This window comes from Dreissena polymorpha, chromosome 12, assembly GCF_020536995.1.
Source record: "Dreissena polymorpha isolate Duluth1 chromosome 12, UMN_Dpol_1.0, whole genome shotgun sequence".
Taxonomy (NCBI): Eukaryota; Metazoa; Mollusca; class Bivalvia; order Myida; family Dreissenidae; genus Dreissena; species Dreissena polymorpha.
Genome location: NC_068366.1, coordinates 25,307,955 through 25,331,305, shown reverse-complemented (window position 1 = coordinate 25,331,305; position 23,351 = coordinate 25,307,955). Strand labels below are relative to the sequence as shown.

Genomic DNA, 23,351 nt, shown 5'->3' with positions numbered 1-23,351 from the left:
CTGTGCCCGTAACCCCGCCCTGTGTCCGTAACTCTGCCCTGTGTCGTTACTCCAACCTGTGCCTGTTATTCCGCCCTGTGCCGTAACCGCCCTGTGCCCGTAACTCTGCCCTGTGCCCGTAACTCCGCCCTGTGCCCGTATCTCTGCCCTGTGCCGTTACTCCGCCCTGTGCCCGTTACTCCGCCCAATGCCTTAACTCCATCCTGTGCCCGTAACTCCGCCCTGTGCCCGTAACTCCGCCCTGTGCCCGTAACACTGCCCTTTGCCGTTACTCCACCCTGTGCCCATAACTCCGCCCAGTGCCGTTACTCCGCCCAGTGCCGCAACTCCGTCCTGTGCCCGTAACACTGCCCTGTGCCGTTACACCGCCCTGTGCCCATAACTCCGCCCAGTGCCGTAACTCCGCCCTGTGCCCGTAACTCTGCCCTGTGCCCTTAACTCTGCCCTGTGCCAGTACCTCTGCCCTGTGCCCGTAACTCTGCCCTGTGCCGTTACTCCGTCCTGTGCCCGTACCTCTGCCCTGTGCCCGTAACTCTGCCCTGTGCCCGTACCTCTGCCCTGTGCCCGTAACTCTGCCCTGTGCCCGTTACTCCACCCTGTGCCCGTAACTCCACCATGTGCCGTTACTCCTCCCTGTGCCCTGCCTCTCACGCATGTGCGGCTCCCGATCAAATCGGGGCTGAGTAATTATAAAATATAATAGCCCGGTAACCTATAACCACGTCAAGGCTTACGTCCTCTAGCACCGTTAAGGGACAAATTGAAAGTTTCAGAGGTCATTACTGTAAAGCATACCGAACTCACTGACTTTATGGATAATGGGTTATCAAAAATCTGATCTAAAGGTCAAATCCTAGTAGCAAAATTCAATACAATTAAGTGGTCGAATAACATTTGAGAAAAACATCCTGAAAATGTTGATATACATTCGATCATTTACGAGATAATCAGTGTATATAAAAACATCCGGTTCAGGTTAGAAAGACAACATCGCGGATCTCTAGGTCATCGCTCCTTCGTATTTAACGAGTTCCCATTAACGGTCTTATCACTAACGCGATTATCCGTGTTTTATTCAGTAAGCTGAGATTGTTTTAGATAGCATCGTGGACCTCTTGTCCACTTCTACTTTATATTTAATGAAATCTCAAGTTCATTCATCTGACCTCATTCATCTGACCTCACTTAGGACGCAAGTGTTCCATCGAATGGTCACTTAGATTAACACGGACATGAACAGTTGTTTACTATTAAACGTGAAAGGGACATAAGCTATTATTTATTATTTTGCATTGTTTGATTTATACCCTCAATATATTGGTAACATATTTGAATCAAAATATGATCCAAATTTATTTCGTTACATTTTGTATATCTGATGGTTTTCTTTGTAGGCGCATCTGTGTATGAATAGAAAGACGGTTCTATTGTTATATATAAGTCCATTTGGGTACAGCTTTGCGTAATATTTGACGTCATGATCACGTCATTCGTCTATATCATGTTTTGTATATGTTTAAGTCTTTTTGTAAGGATTCAAACTACACAAACAGGTTATTGTTATATGTTTATGCTTTGATAAAGCCATTGGGGGTGGGGAAAATCATTTCTGACTAGCAGTATATGTTAATAAGGAGAACACTGTCTGAATCGATCGATTACATTCAGAAATATTGAACTTGCAGGAGACACTTCAAAACAGCTAAACAGGAAATCGTGTCGGGTAAATCGATGGTAAGTTGGGTACAGCTTTGTTATATTGAATGGAAGAATGAGTTGAGTTAAAGTGGATACCATTTATTTCTGATTATTATTTTAATATGGAGAACAAGTTTTAATCGATCTGTTAAATTAAGAAATATTGAACTTGCAAGATACAATTCAAAACAGTTGAACATGAAGTCACGACGGGTTAACGGGTGGATAGTTGAGTATACCTTTGCATTTAAGCTTACGTTTACATGTTCCGGGTAAAAAAATCTTATTGTATATCAAAACAGCACGTTTAAATGACAGCTTATTAAAGAAATCCAATTACATGTAAAACACGTGTCTATGTGTGGGGTACAATAATATTCTAAATAAGCAATAACGAATATCTAAAGAACAGCGCGATAAAGAAATACAGTTGCATCTAAAAAAACACTTATATTTTCAGACCAAATAATATGATCGTTAAGCAATTTAATATGATTACAAAATATTTCAATTAAGAAATGAAATGACTTTTTAGACACTCACATATATTTTCAGGGAACACAATAAGATTATTAAGCAATATAACAGTTTTAAAGTACTGCTCAGCGTAGAATTGCAATGTCATAAAATACACAAACTGTTAATTGTTTTAGGTCACAATGGATCGATTGTTAAGCAATCTAACATTTGTTAAATGGAAAGTTCATGGGAGTTCTAATCATTATTTCAGTTAATCCTTTTAACTGAAAATGTTCGTTAAAAAACACCAGCTAAGTTGTGTTCTGAACTAAATGGGCTATGTATCCCATGGCTTTGACATTAAAAAATACCTATCCGCATATTATATTTTTAAAGGGTCCATCGTGTGCATGTGCTTGTGTTAACTCTGTAAATCAGCTAACAGTCACTGAAAACAAAAGAATGCTTAATAGAAACCATACGTAATACCACATCGTCGAGTACACTATCCAACTCATGTGTTAAACAAGCACAGTGCATATCTCCAAAGCTAAATTTAAGTACAACACGTGTATCGAAGTGGTCTTAAGTTCGATGAGATTTTAAATTTTAATTTAAAGTATTTCTATATTAATATCATCTTATATTCATATGCACATATGCTTGTATGCGCATAGTTTGCGTTCATATTTGGATGAAAACTGGTGAAATATTTAACATCTGTAAATGGTATACAGCAGGAAAAGTGTCTCCCAACTCAACATTATAATAACCATTCCTTTAAATACACAGAAAACCATAAAGAATTATGCCATTCATTGATAAATTATTATTTAATTTTAAAACACCTTCATAAATCAGCGCTATCTCCTTTTACGAGAATTAGGTTGGTCATTGTTTTTCACTTTGACGTTTGTAGGCCGTTTGCTATACGGCCTTATCGTATGATCAGACTCGTTCTGTCAATCTCAACGCAGATAAGGTAGGATATGTTTTAATATTTTATTATGAAAAGAAGTATTATTATTCGTTTCTATATTAATAATAGTTTATACGTTTAGGTTCATAATAATAACAAAATAACAAATTGAAAATTATTGTACCACGTGGCTCGGCTATCATCACATGGTCGGATATACAGGCAAGATTTCACATCTCTGCGCGGGGGTTGTCGTTTCGAAAAATCGTTTGACCTAAACCAGATGATAAGTGCATTGTGGGACATTTGTCTGTGACTAACTGTAACCATTTTGGATAAAGATATCCAATGCGGTTTGTGATTTTATACAATAGAATATCCACTGTCGTTAACATATCCACAAACGGATACATTTAACCAAAGGTTATCAATTAGATAGGCTAAACATAAACGTAGTTATACAAGTGTATCATGGGCGTAACATTTCCCGCCTTGGAGTATTCAACATTCATATGTAAATGATCTTGAGTTCACAGTTTTGGGCGTGATTTTTTTTTAGAAGCAATATCCTTGAAATCATATTAACGATTCTGAATCAAAACATCCTTGACGTAGTTTATGTCCGTTAAATTGGTATTTTTTTTAAAGTGTCTATTCTTATAATAGGTCAAGAAAAACAGTCTAGCTGGTGTTTGCAGGGGCATTCTACAAATGTTTTACACTTTTTGTACACAACATTTTAATTAGCAACATAATTTATAAATGAATATCAAATAAAGACTCATATATGAGCCTCTCTCTGTAAAAACCGTGTTAATACATGAACGCAAACTGTCGTCCCAGATTTGTCCGTGCAGTCCACAAGGCTATGGATGACATTTCCGTCCAGACAAGATTTTCATTTAGAAGCGACTTCCTTTAAATGAACGATTCTACAAAGCGGAAAGTGTTGTTCCTGTTAAGTCTGTGCGGACAACACAGGCTAATCTAGAACGTTACTCAACGCACATTCATGAAAACTAGTGAAACAAATAAAGCCAGCTTTCCGAGAGCAAGAATCATTTTATGAAAAGGGAGTTTAATTAATGTGCGTAAAGTGTCGTCCCAGATTAGCATGTGCAGTCCGCACAGGCTAATCAGGGACGACACTTTCCGCTTTTATGATATTTTTCGTTTACAGAAAGTCTCTTCCTTGCATAAATCCAGTTTAGGCGGAAAGTGTGGTCCCTGATTAGCCTGTGCGGACTGCATAGACCAATCTGGGACTATACGTTACGCACATTCATTATGTCCTCTTTTCACAGAGCAAGGCTCATACAAATGTGTTTTGTAAATGCAAACATTAATAGTGACTTTTTCCTGTCCCAATCTCTGAAGCGCCCCCTTTAAAGTTCAAGGTTATGTAGAATATATAAATACGCGCGTTTATTATGGCCAGATCAGTACTTCATAGATCGACTAAGTGGCCAGGATGAATAAGTTGATACTTTCACTGCTTGTCGTTGTGTGCGTTGCCGCCATCAATGCCAGAGGTAAGGCAAACTGCATTTATGAAATGATTTTGAGTATCGCTCTCGGAAAACATTATTCAATTTATGTGCGTGTAGTGTCGGCCCGGATAAGCCTGTACGGACTACACAGGCTCACCAGAGACGACATTTTCCGATTTAATTGTATTTTTTGTTTAAAAGAAACCTCTCTTTATAGAAAATGAGGAATTCCAGTTACGGCGGACAGTTTCGTCCCAGATTGTCCTGTGCGAACTGCACAGGCTAATGTAGTTTTACACTTTACGCAAATGCATTAAGCATCGTTTTCCCAGAGCGAGGCTCGGTACTATGTATAAGCGTATATCGGACGTTAAACGACAAGCGTATATCGGACGTTAAACGACAAGCGTATATCGGACGTTAAACGACAAGCGTATATCGGACGTTACACGACTGGCATATATCGGACGTTACACGACTAGCGTTTATCGGACGTTACACGACTGGCGTATATCGGACGTTACACGACTAGCGTATATCGGACGTTACACGACTAGCGTATATCGGACGTCACACGACTAGCGTATATCGGACGATACACGACTACCGTTTATCGGGCGTTACACGACTAGCGTATATCGGACGTTACACGACTAGCGTATATCGGACGTTACACGACTAGCGTATATCGGACGTTACACGACTAGCGTATATCGGACGTTACACGACTAGCGTATATCGGACGTTACACGACTAGCGTATATCGGACGTTACACGACTAGCGTATATCGGACGTTACACGACTTGCGTATATCGGACGTTACACGACTAGCGTATATCGGACGTTACACGACTAGCGTATATCGGACGTTACACGACTAGCGTATATCGGACGTTACACGACTAGCGTATATCGGACGTCACACGACTAGCGTTTATCGGACGTTATACGACTGGCGTATATCGGACGTTACACGACTAGCGTATATCGGACGTCACACGACTAGCGTATATCGGACGTTACACGACTAGCGTATATCGGACGTTACACGACTAGCGTATATCGGACGTTACACGACTAGCGTATATCGGACGTCACACGACTAGCGTTTATCGGACGTTACACGACTGGCGTATATCGGACGTTACACGACTAGCGTATATCGGACGTCACACGACTAGCGTATATCGGACGTTACACGACTAGCGTATATCGGACGTTACACGACTAGCGTATATCGGACGTTACACGACTTGCGTATATCGGACGTTACACGACTAGCGTATATCGGACGTTACACGACTAGCGTATATCGGACGTTACACGACTATTGTATATCGGACGTTACACGACTGGCGTATATCGGACGTTACACGACTAGCGTATATCGGACGTTACACGACTAGCGTATATCGGACGTTACACGACTAGCGTATATCGGACGTTACACGACTAGCGTTTTTGTTGAAACCCGGTTTTTGTTGGCCGATATATCAGAGTTTTGATGAGTATGAATTTTAGAATATTATATTGTCCGAACAACACATATTCATTGATAATAGATAACCTTATCTTATTCGTCTAATTAAAGGATTTTTATAAAAAGGTAATTTGACTTTTTTATTGGTAACAATGTATAAATTTGTATGAAAGAAATGACAACTGTATTGTACAATAACGATGCTCGCCGTATTTGCGAGTGTTGCTGTTTGCATACACTTAATAGAACAACGTGCAATTAAAGGAAATCAGGGACTTATATTTAGAGTGCATGAATGTATGCTTAAAATATTTACATTTTGTACATCACTATTCGACAATATTAGCGGTTAATAAGCAATTTGACGTGTGTCGTTTTACGAATACGAATATAATCAATAATAATTATATTCAATTGTGTGTTAACTTAATAATGTAATTCATTTACTTTAAGAGACATTCCAAAAATCAGTTTGTAAAGAAAATAACTTTACGAACATTTACAAACATAGTGAGTTTACAATTTAGACATTTTAAAACTAAATTAAATACCATCAGAAATATATGTCATGGGAATCGATCATCGATTAAAACGGGGTTTAATCCAACTGCGTAAAGTATCGTCTAAGATAAGCCTGTGTAGTCCGCACAGGCTATTCATGGTAGACACTTTCCTAATAAACTGGATTTTTGCAAAGAAAAGACTATATTTAAACGAAAAATACACAAACAGTGGAAAGTGTCGTCCCTGATTAGCCTCTACGGATTAAACCTCCTTTTCACAAAGCATGGCACATTAGCATAGTTGTATTCTCGCTCTGTGATATTGCATATTTATATATTAGCCTCGTTATGTGAAAACACGGTTTAATGCATGTGCTTCAAGTGTCGTTTAAGTTTAGCCGGTATATGTGTACAGTCTAATTTGGACGTCACTTTCCGCTTAAATTGATTATTTCGTTTAAATGAAGTATTGGCTTAGCAACAATCTAGTATTGGCGGAGAGTGTGGTCCCAGATTAGATTGCGGGAACTGCACAGGCTAATCCTGGACGACACTTTACGCAGATGCATTAAACCCCCTTTTCCCATAACAAGGTTCAAAATATAGTGTATCAAATCTCCGAATCAGCGTTATATGCTAATCAAGCAGTTTGCCTCTCCAATCTACATCAACATCATTTCCTGATTGAACAAATCGCCTCACAACTTTCCGTTTCGACTCAACCACTTGTACTTTACTTTGCTAGTGTCGGTATATTTGTAACAGCGTTCCTATTGTTACAGGTGATGAGGTGGATGAGGCCCTCTACGACACGGATTACACCCAGTCGACGGGCCTGGTGTTCCCACGTGACTGCAAGAGACGCAATTTGGTGAAATACGCCCGGAAATGCGATCTAACGGTCACCAGGAGAGGGAAATGGTACATCGTCAAGGTAAATATTCAGCAATTTGACATATATTATATACGGGTAAAATAACCATATTATGTATTTTTATCTTGACTCGCATGTAGTAAAAAAAATACGTTTTAAGTACCTAAGGTTAAAACAAGTTTTTTGGTACATTTGTACAAGCAAAGTATCACTTTTGACTTAGGAGGTAGTTAAACAATATTACAATCGAGCAGTTAAACAATATGTGTTCCTCGACAATCATCTATCGAAATGGTTAAAGTCATAGAAAATTTAATAAATATTTACATTCTGAGAATATAAAAAAATAAACAGTTCTTTATGAATTACCAATTTTGAATATTGGCGCAGATGTTCGTTTTATTTTTAAACAATATTTGCTTATGATAGTGCACACTCAATTCATAATGTATGTATGCATTTACATTGTGCGTACAATAAGTTGGTCAACTCGATCCAGCAACTCCAGAGTCTTACTTTATTATAAAACTAGAGAAAAAACGATTTTAAATGCAGTCGTTTTAAACCAATCATTGCGAATTCATGAACATGTTTTAAGGTACGCAATAATGAGCATATGTACATGTGACCTTGTGTTTCACGGGACTCGTTCAGAGTGTTGCAAAACGACAAATAAAAAAAATTGAATGGATTCGAAGAATCATGTTTCCATTATGTTTCAATAAGTAAAACAGTATTCATGTTAAACATATATATGTGGTTATTTATAAGCATCGATCTTAATTGTTAACATTATAAAACGTGAGTAAGCCTTTTCATCGATAATTAAGCAAAGACGTTTATTATCGACATAAAGTTTAACATTGAGTTTTTAATTCACAGGCCTTTGTGGTGAAGTGTTAGAGATTCACCTTTGCTTCTATATGTCCCGGATTTGATCCCCGCGGGAATGTATTATAATGCTTTGTCCACACAGCCTTATCAGCGACGACACTTTCCGCCTGTGTAGTATTTTTCGATTAAAGTAAATATATGTATATGTTAAGCGAAAATTAAGTTAAGCCGAACTGCAAAGGCTAATCTTAATTGCATTTTGCCCATTTTATTTCTGAACAAGGACCATATTATATCTATAACGCATAGTTTTAAATAAGAAGGGGAAACCGAACATTATTCTTCAACAATGTGTCTCTTTAATTATAGGACCCCGACACTGATACGCGAATCACGGTCATCCCGCGAAATGTCAGAAAAAATCGTCGGTGCCGGAGAATCATCAACCGTCTGACCGCTCGATGTGAAGGAGGTAGCACAACCACTGAACCTTCTACTACACAGCAATCAGCATACTACGGCGAACCAGAATACTACAAACAGAACGAAACACCTGAAGACGATGCGACGGCACAATTGTACGAGACCTACGAATACAAAGATTACTAAGAAATTCAATATTTTAAAACAAGCCTCGCTCTGGGAAAACAGGGTTTAATACAAATGCACAGGCTAATCAGGGACGTCAATTTCCGCCTATAATTAGTTTTTGGTGAAAAAGAGACTTCCTTGAAACAAAAAGTCGCATGTAAGCGGAAATTATCGGCCTCGTTTCAAAGAAAATATTTCTGTCAGGTTTTATATAAATGTTGAGCTTCTCTCCGGGGAAACATTGTTTCATAAATGTGTGTAAAGTGTCCCAGTTCGCAAAGGCTTATCAGGGACAACACTGTTATGCTTTTTTTTCGTTTAAAGGAAGTCTCTTCTCACCGAACATACAGTTTAAATAGAAAGTATCGTCCCTATTTAGCCTGTGCGGACTTCACACGCTAATTTACAACGACACTTTACGAACGTTAACAATACTTTGCGAACGTTAACGATACGTTACGAACGTTAACGATTCATTACGAACGTTCACGATACTTTACGAACGTTAATGAGAAAACCTTTCCTAGAGCGAGGCTTGCATACTTAATTGTTCCACAGATATAGAAATGTTATTTTTTTACCAATATGTTACGAAATATATACATCCTGACATTGTTTTTGTAATTCAGATAAAACATTAACTGTTGTCTTAATCCACATTCAAAACGAAATAGATTTTGTTAGCATTAATTGTTTAATCATCAAACTAGTTTTAAACATGCTTGAAATGGAAACGCTATTAAACCAGTTGATGTAAGCCTGTATATATCGAAATACCCAATATTATTTGATTAAAAACAACAGCTGAAATGTATGTGTATGTTATTTTTTTCCGATGCATCTGTGAACATATGTTTGTCAACAACCCATTTGGCCTTGGATTTTATCTCAAGGCCATTATCATATAAGAAATGGTAGGTTTAACGTGTTTCCTCCGTCGAATTCAAAAACAAATCCCCCACATAACCTGCTACATATAGCACATATATGAGTTGTGCTTTGTGAAAAAGGGGTTTAACGCCTGTGCGGAAAGTGTCGTACCAGATTAGCCCATGCAGTCAGCACAGGCTAATTGGGGACAACTCTTTCCGCCTTACAGTATTTATGCTAAGAAGAGACTTTCTTGTAAAAAAAATATCATAAAGGCGGAAAGTGTCGTCGGTCATAAGCATGTGCAGACTGCACAGGCTAATCTGGTATGACACTTTACGCACATGCATTAAACCCCCTTTTCACAGAGCATATATATATATATGATCTGGCACGAGTTGTCATATCATACCATATTTTATTAAACGAGTTCATCAATTTTGTTAGTTAAGCGAGCCTTTGGCGAGCTTACTAACGAATTTCCTGGACGAGTTTAATACAATATGGTATGATATGACAACGAGTGTCAGATCTAAAAAAATATCACATGCTTTTAAATAAGCAAATTAAATAAATATTTACAAAAACATAATTAAAAACCCCGAATGTTGTTAAGATTTCGTGACGTCATTTGACGTTGTAACGTCATTTCAGCAAAATAACAAAATTCGATTGGTCAATACACGAAAACTAAGGCAATGAAAACGCTTACAAATGTTGAATTACACATGTGTAATAAAAAAAATGTTATGTTTGTATAGTTGTATTTCATGGGAAACAGGGTATAGCATGTGATAAATATATATATATATATATATATATATATATATATATATATATATATATATATATATATATATATATATATATATATATATATATATATATTGACCAACTCACACTACGATTTCATTCATTCGGAAGTTCGTCTACACCACTTAGTTGCACAGTAATACAATTTCTGTTTCATACATGGAGAGATGTGTTAAAATATAGCGATACTGAAACTCAAGATCAACCAATTGGTGAAATTATGTACCATTTAATGTCAGTGTCACATGGTACCATTTTGCATCAAGGGGCGTGATACAGTTACCATCCGCTAATCTCTTATTTAACGCTTACAGCGCTGGAACCGAATGTTAATGGCCTTTGCAAAAAGTTTTGATCCAGACGAGACGCCACAAAACGTGGCGTCTCCTCAGGATCCAAACTGTTTGCTATTCTTATAGTTTTCTTTGAAAAAAAATCGAAGAAATGCTTATGTTAGAAATTCAGCAGACGACATTTTGGCAGACGACAAATTTCCTAGCATGCAAAGGGTTAATTAATTCGTTTAATCGTCTCTAAAATAGAGGACATAGCCAACTATACGCCATACACAACGACATACACAGCAAAATGATTAAAGCTCTATTTACCGCTGTGGCAAAGTCCATGTTAATATAACATAAATGCTCAAAATCAACGAATATTTCGCAAACTATTTCGTAAAATAAAATTAAAATGTGCTTAAAGTGTCATCCAAGATTAGCCTGTGCAGTCCGCCCAGGCTAATCGTGGACGACAATTTCCGCTTTTATGACATTTTTTGTTTAAATGAAGTCTCTTCTTCGCAAATATCCAATTTGGGCAGAAAGTGTCGTCCATAATCTGGGACGACACTTTATGCACATGCATTATGCCCGGTTTTCTCAGATTACGACTCAATTATGAAAGGCATATCGGCTCTATTGATAAATTCTGAGCCTTGTTCTGAACAAAACGGGGCTTCATACATGTGCGTTCAGTGTCGTTCAAGTTAAGCCTACGCACTCCGCCAAGGCTAATCAGGGACGACACTTTTCGCTTTTTATTTTTCGGTTAAGAAAAGCATCTTAATAACGAAAATGCAGTTCAGGCGGCCAGTAGTTTCCTAGCGAAGTTTGGCTAATATCGGACCACATTCGTGCACATGCATTTAGACCAGTTTTCCCAGAACGACGCTAATCTCATTGTCAAATTAGTCCAGTGGAACTCCCAGTCAACATATGCAAATATTTTACACATTTGAAGTTACCACAATTAATGTTTCTTTTCTGATTGAAATGCGCATGTTTGATATTTTTGTCTTTTAGATATACGTTACTGGGGATTCAAACCACTTGGCAATAGTATAGACAATTTTTGAAGCAAATGTGATTTCCAACAGCTGTTTTGTCTCGAATATAAGACTATCAAATGGTAAATTTCGCAAAACATCCGAAAATCAAATTGACAATAAAATCAAAGGCTTTGACCTGCTTTGTCGGTGTTTTCTATGTACATATATATATTCATATATATGATTAACACTACTATCAAACACTTATGTATAAGACATTCTGCTAATTGAACAAAAACACGTGTTAAAATTTGATTACGGACGATTTCACAAGAAAAACATGTTTCTCGCCTTTTGTGATTTTTCATTTTACAACGTACAAATATACTGAAAAAATATCGTTAACTGCCAATTTCCGTTTTGGAAAAATATCCTTATTAAAATTTTAATTCAAATCGTTTAAAAAATATGTTTTCCAACAGTGTATAGTCCACAAAGGTTTATGAGAGACGTCACTTTCAACTTTTCTGACAGTGTACGTTTCTTAGCAAAAATCCAGTTTAGGCGGAAACTGTTTATTCTGATTAATGTGTGTGTGCCGATCACACTTACGTGCATGCATTACAAACCGTTTCCCCAGAGTGCGGGTTAGAGATAAAGTTTTTCTAGATCGTTTAACATGGAACAACTCACTTGTGTTACCTCTTGAGAAAATCCTGTCCAACCAGGACATTGGGATAGAACATTGACAAAAAGCTAGCCAGATATATATCTTGTTGAAGGTCAATGGTTTTTGAAGAGGATGCAAAAAAGTAAACCACAATATTGACAGCAAAAATTACTTCCATTAACGGCGCAGTTTCACAGTTGTTTAAGAAAAAACATGTTGTTTTTTTTTATACCTAAATATCCAACAATTAGGATAGGTATCTTTCTTAACAAGACCAAGGAACATTTTTCTAAACTCACTTGGAGCTCAGGTATTCATTATGCACTTCTGGGAGGATGTCGTCAGTTGGGTATTGCGAATGCCACTATTTGGGCGGTTTTTCATAAGCAATTGAACCTTGCTCTGTGAAAACATGACTTAAATTATGTGTTAAACAAGATAAACCTTTGTAGTGAGCAGATGCTAATAAGGGATGACAATGTTCACTTTTGTTGAGTTCGTTTAAAGGAAGTACTAGTATTATTGTAGCGAAAATCTTGTAATTCGAAAATTGATGTCCCTGATTAGCCTGTGCAAACTGCATAGACTAATCTGGAACGGCCCTTAACGCACATACAAGATGCTCAGTGCCTCGATTTTATTTTCTGGACATGGACATTATGACGTGTCATTCGTGTGCCAAAACGGCCGCTAAAGTTTGAACCTCACATAATAGGATCCGTGGAGTCAGTGAACAATGCATGAACAATTCTTTCAATATTATTCGATAATGGCGGGTTTATCGTGGGTTAATTAAACTGCTGTAACATTCAATGCTACAAATAACATATAACGAATAAACATTAAGGCATCCGTAGCCTAAAACCGAGATTGTCTGCGAAGACTGATTGAATTATTAGTGTAAGGCATCTTGTTAACTGAGTATTAACTGACCAATAAAATAAGCGAATTAAATCTGAAGCAATTATACAAATTGACAGTAAGAGTATATCAAGGTTTATTTGACAAGTAAGTTTACATGCTGATTAGCCTGTGCTAGCAAAATGCCCATGTTAATCTGGAACGACACGCTACGCTCATCCATTCAATCCAGTTTTTTCCCAAAAAAGACTCAAACAGTTATGATTGCGGCCCCACCTGCTCAAACTCTTCACACTGATCTTCCCTTTAAGGGTCGGTTAAGGTAGCGCACCTCTAATGATTTCCCGCGATTTATTTTACGATCAATGCCGATCTTCAATAATCGGTTATTTCCGAGAGATGCATTTTATTTTTTTCAAACTTCGAATTTTGATATGTGTTTACCTAATTCATTTAGAATACATTATTTTCACTATAAATATTGACTTTGATCCAATTATCATCTGAAAAATACGATTTCGCGATTTCTTCAAAGATCGACTAGCCTTTTTACCTGTTTACTTATCGATATCTTATTTAAGGTTACACTGGTATGAAGTTGTCATGGCCGAGTTTGTAAGGCGATGGACTAAAAATCTTTTGGGATCTTCACGCGCAGGTTCGAATCCTGTAGACATCGCATTCTTTTTGCTACGCGTTTTATTTCTTTTCTAACGTAGTTTGATTTAATATAGCATATAAGCTATGTTTATTGTTAAATATGTTGAAAATTGTATACACATCCTTCAATTTTTAAAATTAAATTAACGTTATGGCTAAATTGGGTAATTTACTGCTGAAAATACGAATGATGCATGTTGCATTTTTATTTTTATTTCAAAAAGTAAACGATAAATCTGTCTATTTCTTGGCATTTTTGCTGTATATAGTGTTTCTATAAAAATTAAGTTTAAACTATAACTTAAATGATACTATTTTAAATTTTATGATACTTTGTTTTTAACCGACCAGATTTTTACTTGGCTGAAATCACTTACATTTCATGGCGCTATTCCATAGATAAAACTTTGTAAAAAATAAATGTCTGTAAAAGAATACTTATTTAATCTTGTTTAAACTTTAAACACCTTTACTGCATCTGTACACACCAACTGCATGCCCATATTTGGGAATTTGAATGAATTATTGAACTTTTATATACCCCAGGGGTGAAAATAAAATGGACAAAAGCCGAGCGTGAGGGTGGTTTTGAAAAAATCGGTATATTTTTTTAAAAAGCATGGAAAGCCTACCTACACATTTGCATGTTGTTCAGTGAAATGATGCTGATTAGGAAAATGATTAATTAAATTGTATTTGGATATGTGCCCATTAGAGGTGCGCTACCTTAAGATATATTATAGATTTTTAGGTCTGAATATGAAAAACTGAAAATTTAGATGTGTTTTGTAAACCATATTTACTATCTAGCTACTTGTTTAAATGTCCAGAAATATTTGTTGGGACCGAATATATCGTTCTAAGGTTTACTACAGTTGTGTTTAACTTCATATATATATATATATTATATATATATATATATATATATATATATATATATATATAGATATATATATATACTATATATATATTATATATATATATAATATATATATATATATATAATAATAAAGTAATTACACGTGTCTGGGATTTCAAATATATTTTGATTTAGCCATAGCGTTTCGCATAGCTCATCAGGGCAGAATACAATATATTACAACGTCAAATGACGTTGTAAATATTGTATTATGCCCTGATGAGCTATGCGAACGCGTTGGCTAAATCACATATATATTAAAATCCAAGACACTGTTTTTACTTTTATTATATAATATTCACAATCTGGATTATTACATTTTACTTATATAACTAGATAACATATAATAATATATATATATATATATATATATATATATTATATATATATATATATAGTTATATATATATATATATTATATATATATATATATATATATATATATATATATAGATATATATATATCTATATATATATATCTATATATATATATATATATATATATATATATATATATATATATAATATATATATATATATATGCAAGCATATGCCAACGCAGATATGAGCATTACTTGAATAATAAATCTTCGTTGAATACTGTTGAATAACTTGTGGCTGCAGTGGTATAATAGCATAATGGGAGACCAGTGAGAGTTGAAGTGGAACACTTATGAGGAGTTTATTTTCCTTAATGTTCAGAGTACATTTTTACCAGCTATGCTCGGAAACAGTTACAATATGTGCATAATCTTTGCTACCTGCTGTATGTGCGCGACACAATGCACGAATGAACCTATAGTTGAGAAAACGGGGTGTGCGGTCCACACAGGTGTATCAGGGAAGAAACTTTCCGCCTTTATGGTATATGTCGTTTGAAGGAAGTATCTGATTAGCAAAAGTACCATAATTTCCTTGATTTGTATAGAAAAAACAACAGCTGTAATGTGCGTTTTTACGATATGCAATGTGGAAAAATAAATGTAACATAAGTACAAAGGACTAGGTTCACGAAGCAGCTTTATATGCCCTATGAAATTGTAAAAAAATAAGTTTCAAAAATCATCATAAATTTGGTATATTTGTGGAGCTTAACATCTTATCTGTCTCATTCAAAAGCACTTTTGCCTTACAAATTGCGTTAAACATCTCTACAATTGACCACAAACATGTATATTTCAGCAAAATAACCTAAATTTTGACAATTTTTCGACATTAAATGACATAATAGAATATGAAGGCAAGTTTCCCACACTTTCATATTTTAAGTTTTGATTCATATTTCGGAGTTAGATGCAATCAAAAAATTACTTTGTGTCGGAAATATGCCTTCATATTTAATTTTGAACTTTTGTGAATTTTAATATTGGTAGATGTAAGTTACAGTGTAACCCAAATGCCTCGTTGTTTTGCACATTAAAACACAAAGTAAATTATATGTGTTTTGTTGTTGATTGATACTGTGGTTATATTTAGAACACGTTTTCCATGCACAGTGTAATGTGTCTTTTCATTTATGCGAAGATAAAATATTTTTTTGTAAATATACGAATTTTGTTAACTACTGTTAGTAAGGGCATCAACTCTTGCATGATTGTTTACATCGCTCCATGACAACATGTAGTCAACACTCAGATCGATAATTTTAAAGGATCACTAGCATTCACGTAAGTTTTAATCTTTATTTTACTTTCATACATTTAAACTTACCATTTTAAATGTTTTATTATCGTAAAAATGGTGTTCCTTCTGTTGAAATAGTCAATCTGTTTCCAACTTTCCTCAACTTGACGAAACAATGCTTAAACTCCTGACGCTAGGCACCTACCAGTTGAAGCTCTGTCCGTCTTACATTCAAGAATATATGGGCTCTGAATGCACCATCGATGTGTTCAGAGAAACTTGTGATCTCATTCGTGTCCGTCTTCAAAGCCGTCATATTTCATCAAAGACTTATCAGGTCTGGATTCAATATGACTCAGACCATGTTAAAGCATGGTATTGTCAATGCCGGGCAGGTGCGCGTACTGTTGGCACGTGTTCGCACGTTGCATCTGTCATTTGGTATTTGTCTGGTTTATCCGGGCCAATAAATGATTGTGGCATTCAGGACTGGGGCAAATATATTGATGACGCGTCTCATGTGCCACAAACTGTGGACACTTCCGACTCCGAGTCAGATGTCAGTACTGTTGAGGAGTAAATAAGTCTTAAGTCTTTGGAATATTTTTGACGGAATATATCGACGACTAAGGTCTTATTTACTCCTCAATATGTCGGTATTTTCTACTGGTAAAACTATCTGAATTAGCTAAAGGCGTATCTCGACTTTTAACCTGTAATTGTTTCAACAGTCGGACATATTGTATTAAGCTTTTATATATTATGTAGCGGAAAGATACGTAATAGAAGTTTTATGGTAATAAAAATGTTTAAACCTGGCAAAATATACATTTTCACAAACAGATCAGCCTTCAGTACGGAATCCGGATAGTGCCAGCCATAATATCGATCTTTCATCAAGGGCGACACATGACACACGAAGCGATACCCGATATTTTGCGCGACAGTCGCGGCGACGCAGGGTAATTTGCGCGACAGTCGCGGCGACGCAGGGTAATTTGCGCGACAGTCGCGGCGTCGCACGAGATATTCAACGCGACATATAGCCTTATGGGCTACCTACACAAGGGCGATGTATCGTGTTAAATATATCGTGCGTCACCGCGACTGTCGCGCATAATATGGTGCGTCGCCGCGATTGTCGCGCAAAAATTCGTGCGTCGCTTCGTGTGTCGCCCTTGATGAAAGAAGGGCGAGATTATAGATGGAACTATCCGGATTCCGTACTTAATAGATACATATGTGCGTGTCACTTATAAGATTTATGTGAAACACCCGGTACATTCGCTTTTATAGTCCCTTGCCAGCTGTTGTTAAAAGCTTTCGGCTGATAAAACACGTTAATCTTTTTGGGATGATAGGAATATTTAAATGTAATATTGTATCATTTTGTTACATAACTAAAATCCGTTGTCTGTGAAGTGAAAAGTATACACTCATAGATGAGACATTTGTACGTTATTTGACGTAATTAAGGTATATGCAGGACTGCTTGTGTCAGTAACATTTTGATACGTTGATGCGTTTGTAACGCTGAAGACGTCAATTCTTGTATAAATTACTGTTGTTTATGATATTTAATACCATGAAGTGTTGTGCATTATTACAAATTGTTATCATATGCAGGACTGCTTATGTCAGTAACATTTTGATACGTTGATGCGTTTGTAACGCTGAAGACGTCAATTCTTGTATAAAATACTGTTGTTTATGATATGTAATACCATGAGGTATTGTGCATTATAATACATTATCATATGCAAGTCTGCTTATGTCAGTAACATTTTGATACGTTGATGCGTTTGTAACGCTGAAGACGTCAAATCTTGTATAAAATACTGTTGTTTATGATATGTAATACCACGAAGTATTGTGAATTATAACAAATTGTTATCATAATGTAATACTGGGTAACTGGTTTATTATTTTAAATTGCCGACCGGATGCTTGATGTTAAGCTTGTATTTAGTATGTACATTATTTGTTTGCATTCTAATTAAAAATCCGTTACCATAGTAACATCTTAATCATCAAAGATTCATTTTTTATTGCAGTAATTAAACAATTGAATAATACAATAATTAAGATATATTTTTAAGTTGTTCGGTTTATGTTGTTTGCCGATCGATATTTACTGTAAAAAGTGGCATATATCATATACATTTAAATTGTTTCCATGGAAACGGCAATTGTAGTTTCAGAAATTATTAATTAAAACTTACCTGCATATATTCCGATCAATTGGGTATGCATTAGGCAAAGTATGCTGTGCATGTTAAATTATACTTTATATTCTTTGATTTCTTTGACAAAAAATGTAGAAAAATGTCAATGTCTTACTCGTTACCATGACAACCAACAACTATTTGTTGCTTTTTTACAACATGCTGTGTGTATTCAATACTCATGTACAATTTTAAAATTTTCATGATGACGTATAATGTATATATATACGTTTGCAATTGATTTTTATATACCATAACAAATATTCTCACGTATTTATCATGTTGCCATAGCAACCATAATAAAGCGATACTAATTATAAATATGTTGTTTTCCTATATACAATAGTTTGCCCTATAAGATAAAAGTAAATTCATTTAATTCTGAAACAGGGCATATTTCAACCCTTCGTGAACCTAGCCCTTTGACTTATTATGAGCGTTTCCCATAGGGTAACGTCTCTGGAGTTTAACTATAATTAAACATGTATATTATTCACGTTTAACTTGCAGTACAATGTCAACCAACATTTTACCATTTAAATAGCATCTACTGGTGATGTATTGAAATTAGTCGGTCTTTGTCCTGTTAGTTATACTTGTAAAAACGAAAGCGTTATAGTACACCGTTTACTGCACATTGTTTGTAGAACAACATTAACTCGCGACTTCCGAATCGTTAAGAGAGTAAAATTCTATTGTTTCCACAATGAGTCAATTACAGTAAATATAAGCTATATAACTTTTAACATACTTATTTTGTATAAGTATTAGACAAACAGAAAGGCATTATTTTAAAGCGTGTGCTTATAAAAAATCAGTCAAACATAGTGTTGTTCAATGAACGTTTTGATCATTGACCTGAGCCCCCCTGACAGCGTCATCATTATTTTTACTCGTGACGCGAATATACAGCCAACTATAAAATATTGTTTAATAATATGAAACGCATGACATTTTGATTATATAATAAAATGAGAAGAACTGTGCAAAAACATAGAGTGTATTTAAAATATATTCTGATTAGGTTACTGTAACCGTTTAATTTTAACAACAGCGGGACTATAAATTGTAAAAATTATCATTAGCAAATGCTTCTTGATTGGCCATTGTCGGCTCGGGTACTTCTTACGTGTACCCAGGGTTCTCAATAACGTTTGAGCCAACAGGCAAATATGTGAAACCAACAGGCCTTCTAGGTGTGTATGAGGGCATGCTCCCCCGGAAAAATTAAAATTGAGCACTTGATTTCCTTTATTTTGGGCCATTTTATGGCTATTTTAATGGTCAATCAGGCAGTTAAATTTGAGCATTTTTGTGTGCATTTTATGAATTTTAGTTTGTTAACTATTACAAAAGATAAATGAAAAAATAAAGTGTATCATAATTCGGAAAAATACGACTTTCAAATACGTAATTGCACTGGATTTTTATGGTCAATTGTTTTCGATTTTTGACAGGGTTTTTGCACAAGGTTCCAATTGGGACATTTTATTCTGATAAGAAAAAATCTTCGATTTTGGATTGGTTATGCGGCCGAAATTCGGCCCTACAGGAATGGGCAGAAAGGCCTGATCATCCGTCTACCATGCACATTTTGCGTGACATTTCTACTTTGAAACGTAACTGAATTAAAACAAACTTTCACAACAACAAAAACTTTGCTTTAGCACAAAAAATGCAAGCAATCAGGAACAAAAACTCACCATGTGATGAAAAGAACGTCAAAATATTTGATTGCTTTTTGACCGATTCCAATTTGCTCCTATTCATTGTTGTTGTTGTTGTAATGCGGGAAGGTAGATAATCAAGCGACGTCTTTGCTCTATAGCAAAAAGGAGCAAAATTACCGAAAAGACACGCACATTTCGAAAAGTCAATGGCCAATTTTCCGAATATGAGCGATTTTCAACCGGACAAAATCTGATTTCAAACGGCCGATTTGGCCGGCGGCCGGCTCATATTGAGAACCCTGTGTACCCCGGGTATTCTCAAGCATACTTACAAGTACCCCGGGTACGGTAAATGTTATATAAATTTTACATGGCTGACAGGTTGACAGTAAATTTGTCAACTTGAGGAAATACTGTCAACCAAGGCGAAGCCGAGGTTGACAGTATTTTTCCGAAAGTTGACAAATTTACTGTCACCCTGTCAGACATGTAATATTTATTTTATTATACCGAACAAACTTTTCAAACATGAACAATTTATAAGAACCATGAACAATTTTAATATTCAATAGTTGTATTTAAATACAGCAATGAATAACCATTTATATTTTAATAACAAAAATAAAAGTATACTGGTTAACTTAGTCAATTTCTTATCACTTGATTACGCAATTTATGACGTTGTAAACAGACGACAAAATGGCAAGCAATATTGCCAGCAAACGTTTTTCAACGATAAGCGAGGAGGATTTGAAGGTCAATTTCTTATCACTTGTTCGGTATAATAAAATAAATATTACATGTCTGACAGGGGTCACCCTGTCAGACATGTAATATTTATTTTATTATAACGAACAAACTTTTCAAACATGAACAATTTATAAGAACCATGAACAATTTTAAGATTCAATAATTGTAGTTAATTTAAGCAATGAATAACTATTTATATTTTGAAAACAAATATAAAAGTTCACTGGCTAACACAGTCAAAGTATTCTTTCCTAATGATGCAGCACAATACCAAATGTCACTGGTCTCTTGAAATGATTCTAACGGTCTTTGGCCTCTTTGCTATAATGCTTCGAGTTTAGGGTTCAGTTTAGATAGGTACTTCTCAAAGTATCGGACTGGACAAAACGTACTGCCAGGCTGCTCGTAGATCTTTCCTTCTCCTGTGGTATCATCAGGCGTATCGTCAATCTTAAAAGGATGAATTCATTTAATTGAAAACACTGGTCTGACATTTAAAATTGCCCGAAACCGAAAATAGATATTTTTGCTTAAAGATTATGCGGTTTCACCCAGGTGGTTTCACCACTAAAATTCAATGTAATTCATGTTGTTTTTTTCCTCTGTCAAACAAATTAACAGCCAACTTTTATAGTTATAATTCTTTGCAGTAACTGCCAGCTTTTAGTAAAATTACTACCATTTGAAAGATTGGCATAATATATATTTTTTTAATTGAACCTACCCGTGATTTTTTGTTGATTCTGCGATGACCTGGTGTATAAACTTTCTCCCGGTTGAATCGTTTTCGACCCTAAATTCTCTTGACCTCTCCTCAGAAGGAAGTGCATTAAGTTAAACCACACCCTGTTTTGAAAACCACATTGAGTGTTAATATGTTAATATTAAACGGTACACTGTTGCCACTTAATTTTTCCAGATCGCTGTCAGATATTACAGGTTTGTGGTCGACACTCCCATGTCCACTTCGCTTAAGCTGCTTAACTTTTGACTTGTAGGCTTCATTACTTGATGAAAATTGCTGGTCTTTCAAATTAATGTTATACGTGCTTAAGAGATGCTTGGATATTTCCTACTTCAGACTGTCCAAAGTTTTATTCTTTAGTTCCTCGCCTTTTTTTTGACGTACAGATGCATAGAAAAAGCGTAACCCAATAACTGGTTGTTAAGTTCCGCTGGATTTTCCACGAGATCACTTAGATCCATGTAATTTGAACGAAGATATTCGTCGTACAAGTTCATACCATGTTTAACTACACGTTTAGTGTTTTTAGAGTCCTTGTCACGATCCAATGCCTTCAAAACTTCCACGCTTATCGTTGAAAAACGTTTACTTGCCATTTTGTCGTATGTTTACAGCGGAAAGGCAAAACTGCGTACTGCGCATGTGCGAATGGGACAGTATAATTTTCGAACAGTCCGCACGTGGTTGCTAAGGCAGCGGGATACAGTATTTTTTGTACAGTAAATTTTTTCCCGCTGGTGGCACGTGATTGCTATGGCAGCGGGATACAGTATATTTTGGACAGTAAATTTATTCCCGCTGGGTCTGACAGTATTTCTATGTCACGATGGCCTATGGGAGTTTAGCATTGTCAATAAAAGTGAGGTATAATAAACTTCAATGTACCCTGTGATATAAGACTGTACCCAAGTTGTATATCTACCCCAAATCCGATAAAACGATATTGTTTACCTTAAACAAACTTCTCTTTTAAAATATCTGCATCAACACGCTGTTTAAGTATGAGTTCCGATAATATAAAGGCCATTTAACAAAAAGATGACATAAATGTGAACATAATTAATGTTTACAAAATAGCCGACAAAAACCGATTAAGCGTTGAAATGCCCGGGTACTAATGAGTATATTTACCGTACCCAAGGCAGGGGTGGCGAAATCTTAAAAAACTATACTAGTCCACGGACAACCATTTAGGATATTTAACTTGTCCGTTGCTGAACTACACTTGTCCGTTAATGTTTATATAAATTATAAACGCATTTATTGATTAATGTAAAACAATGTGGAATATACCAAAATGAGTATGATTTGCTTGTTTTGTTTATAGTTGTATTTTAATAGTACATTCATTATAGCAGTATATTATAAACAATATAAAGACTTTCTAAAACTTTTAATCTTGAAAAACTAGTGTTAAAACATGTGT

General features: G+C 35.6%; 1 protein-coding gene across 1 annotated transcript; it reads left to right on the top strand.

Moving 5' to 3' along the window:
* Nucleotides 1-4,512: 4,512 nt before the first annotated feature.
* Nucleotides 4,513-9,594, top strand: LOC127852981 (uncharacterized). The gene is made up of 3 exons (XM_052387097.1): nt 4,513-4,608; nt 7,333-7,484; nt 8,628-9,594. Exons 1-3 carry the CDS (start codon nt 4,548-4,550, stop codon nt 8,865-8,867), a joined length of 453 nt encoding a protein of 150 aa, XP_052243057.1. The 5' UTR covers nt 4,513-4,547; the 3' UTR covers nt 8,868-9,594.
* The last annotated feature ends 13,757 nt before the right edge of the window (nt 9,595-23,351 follow it).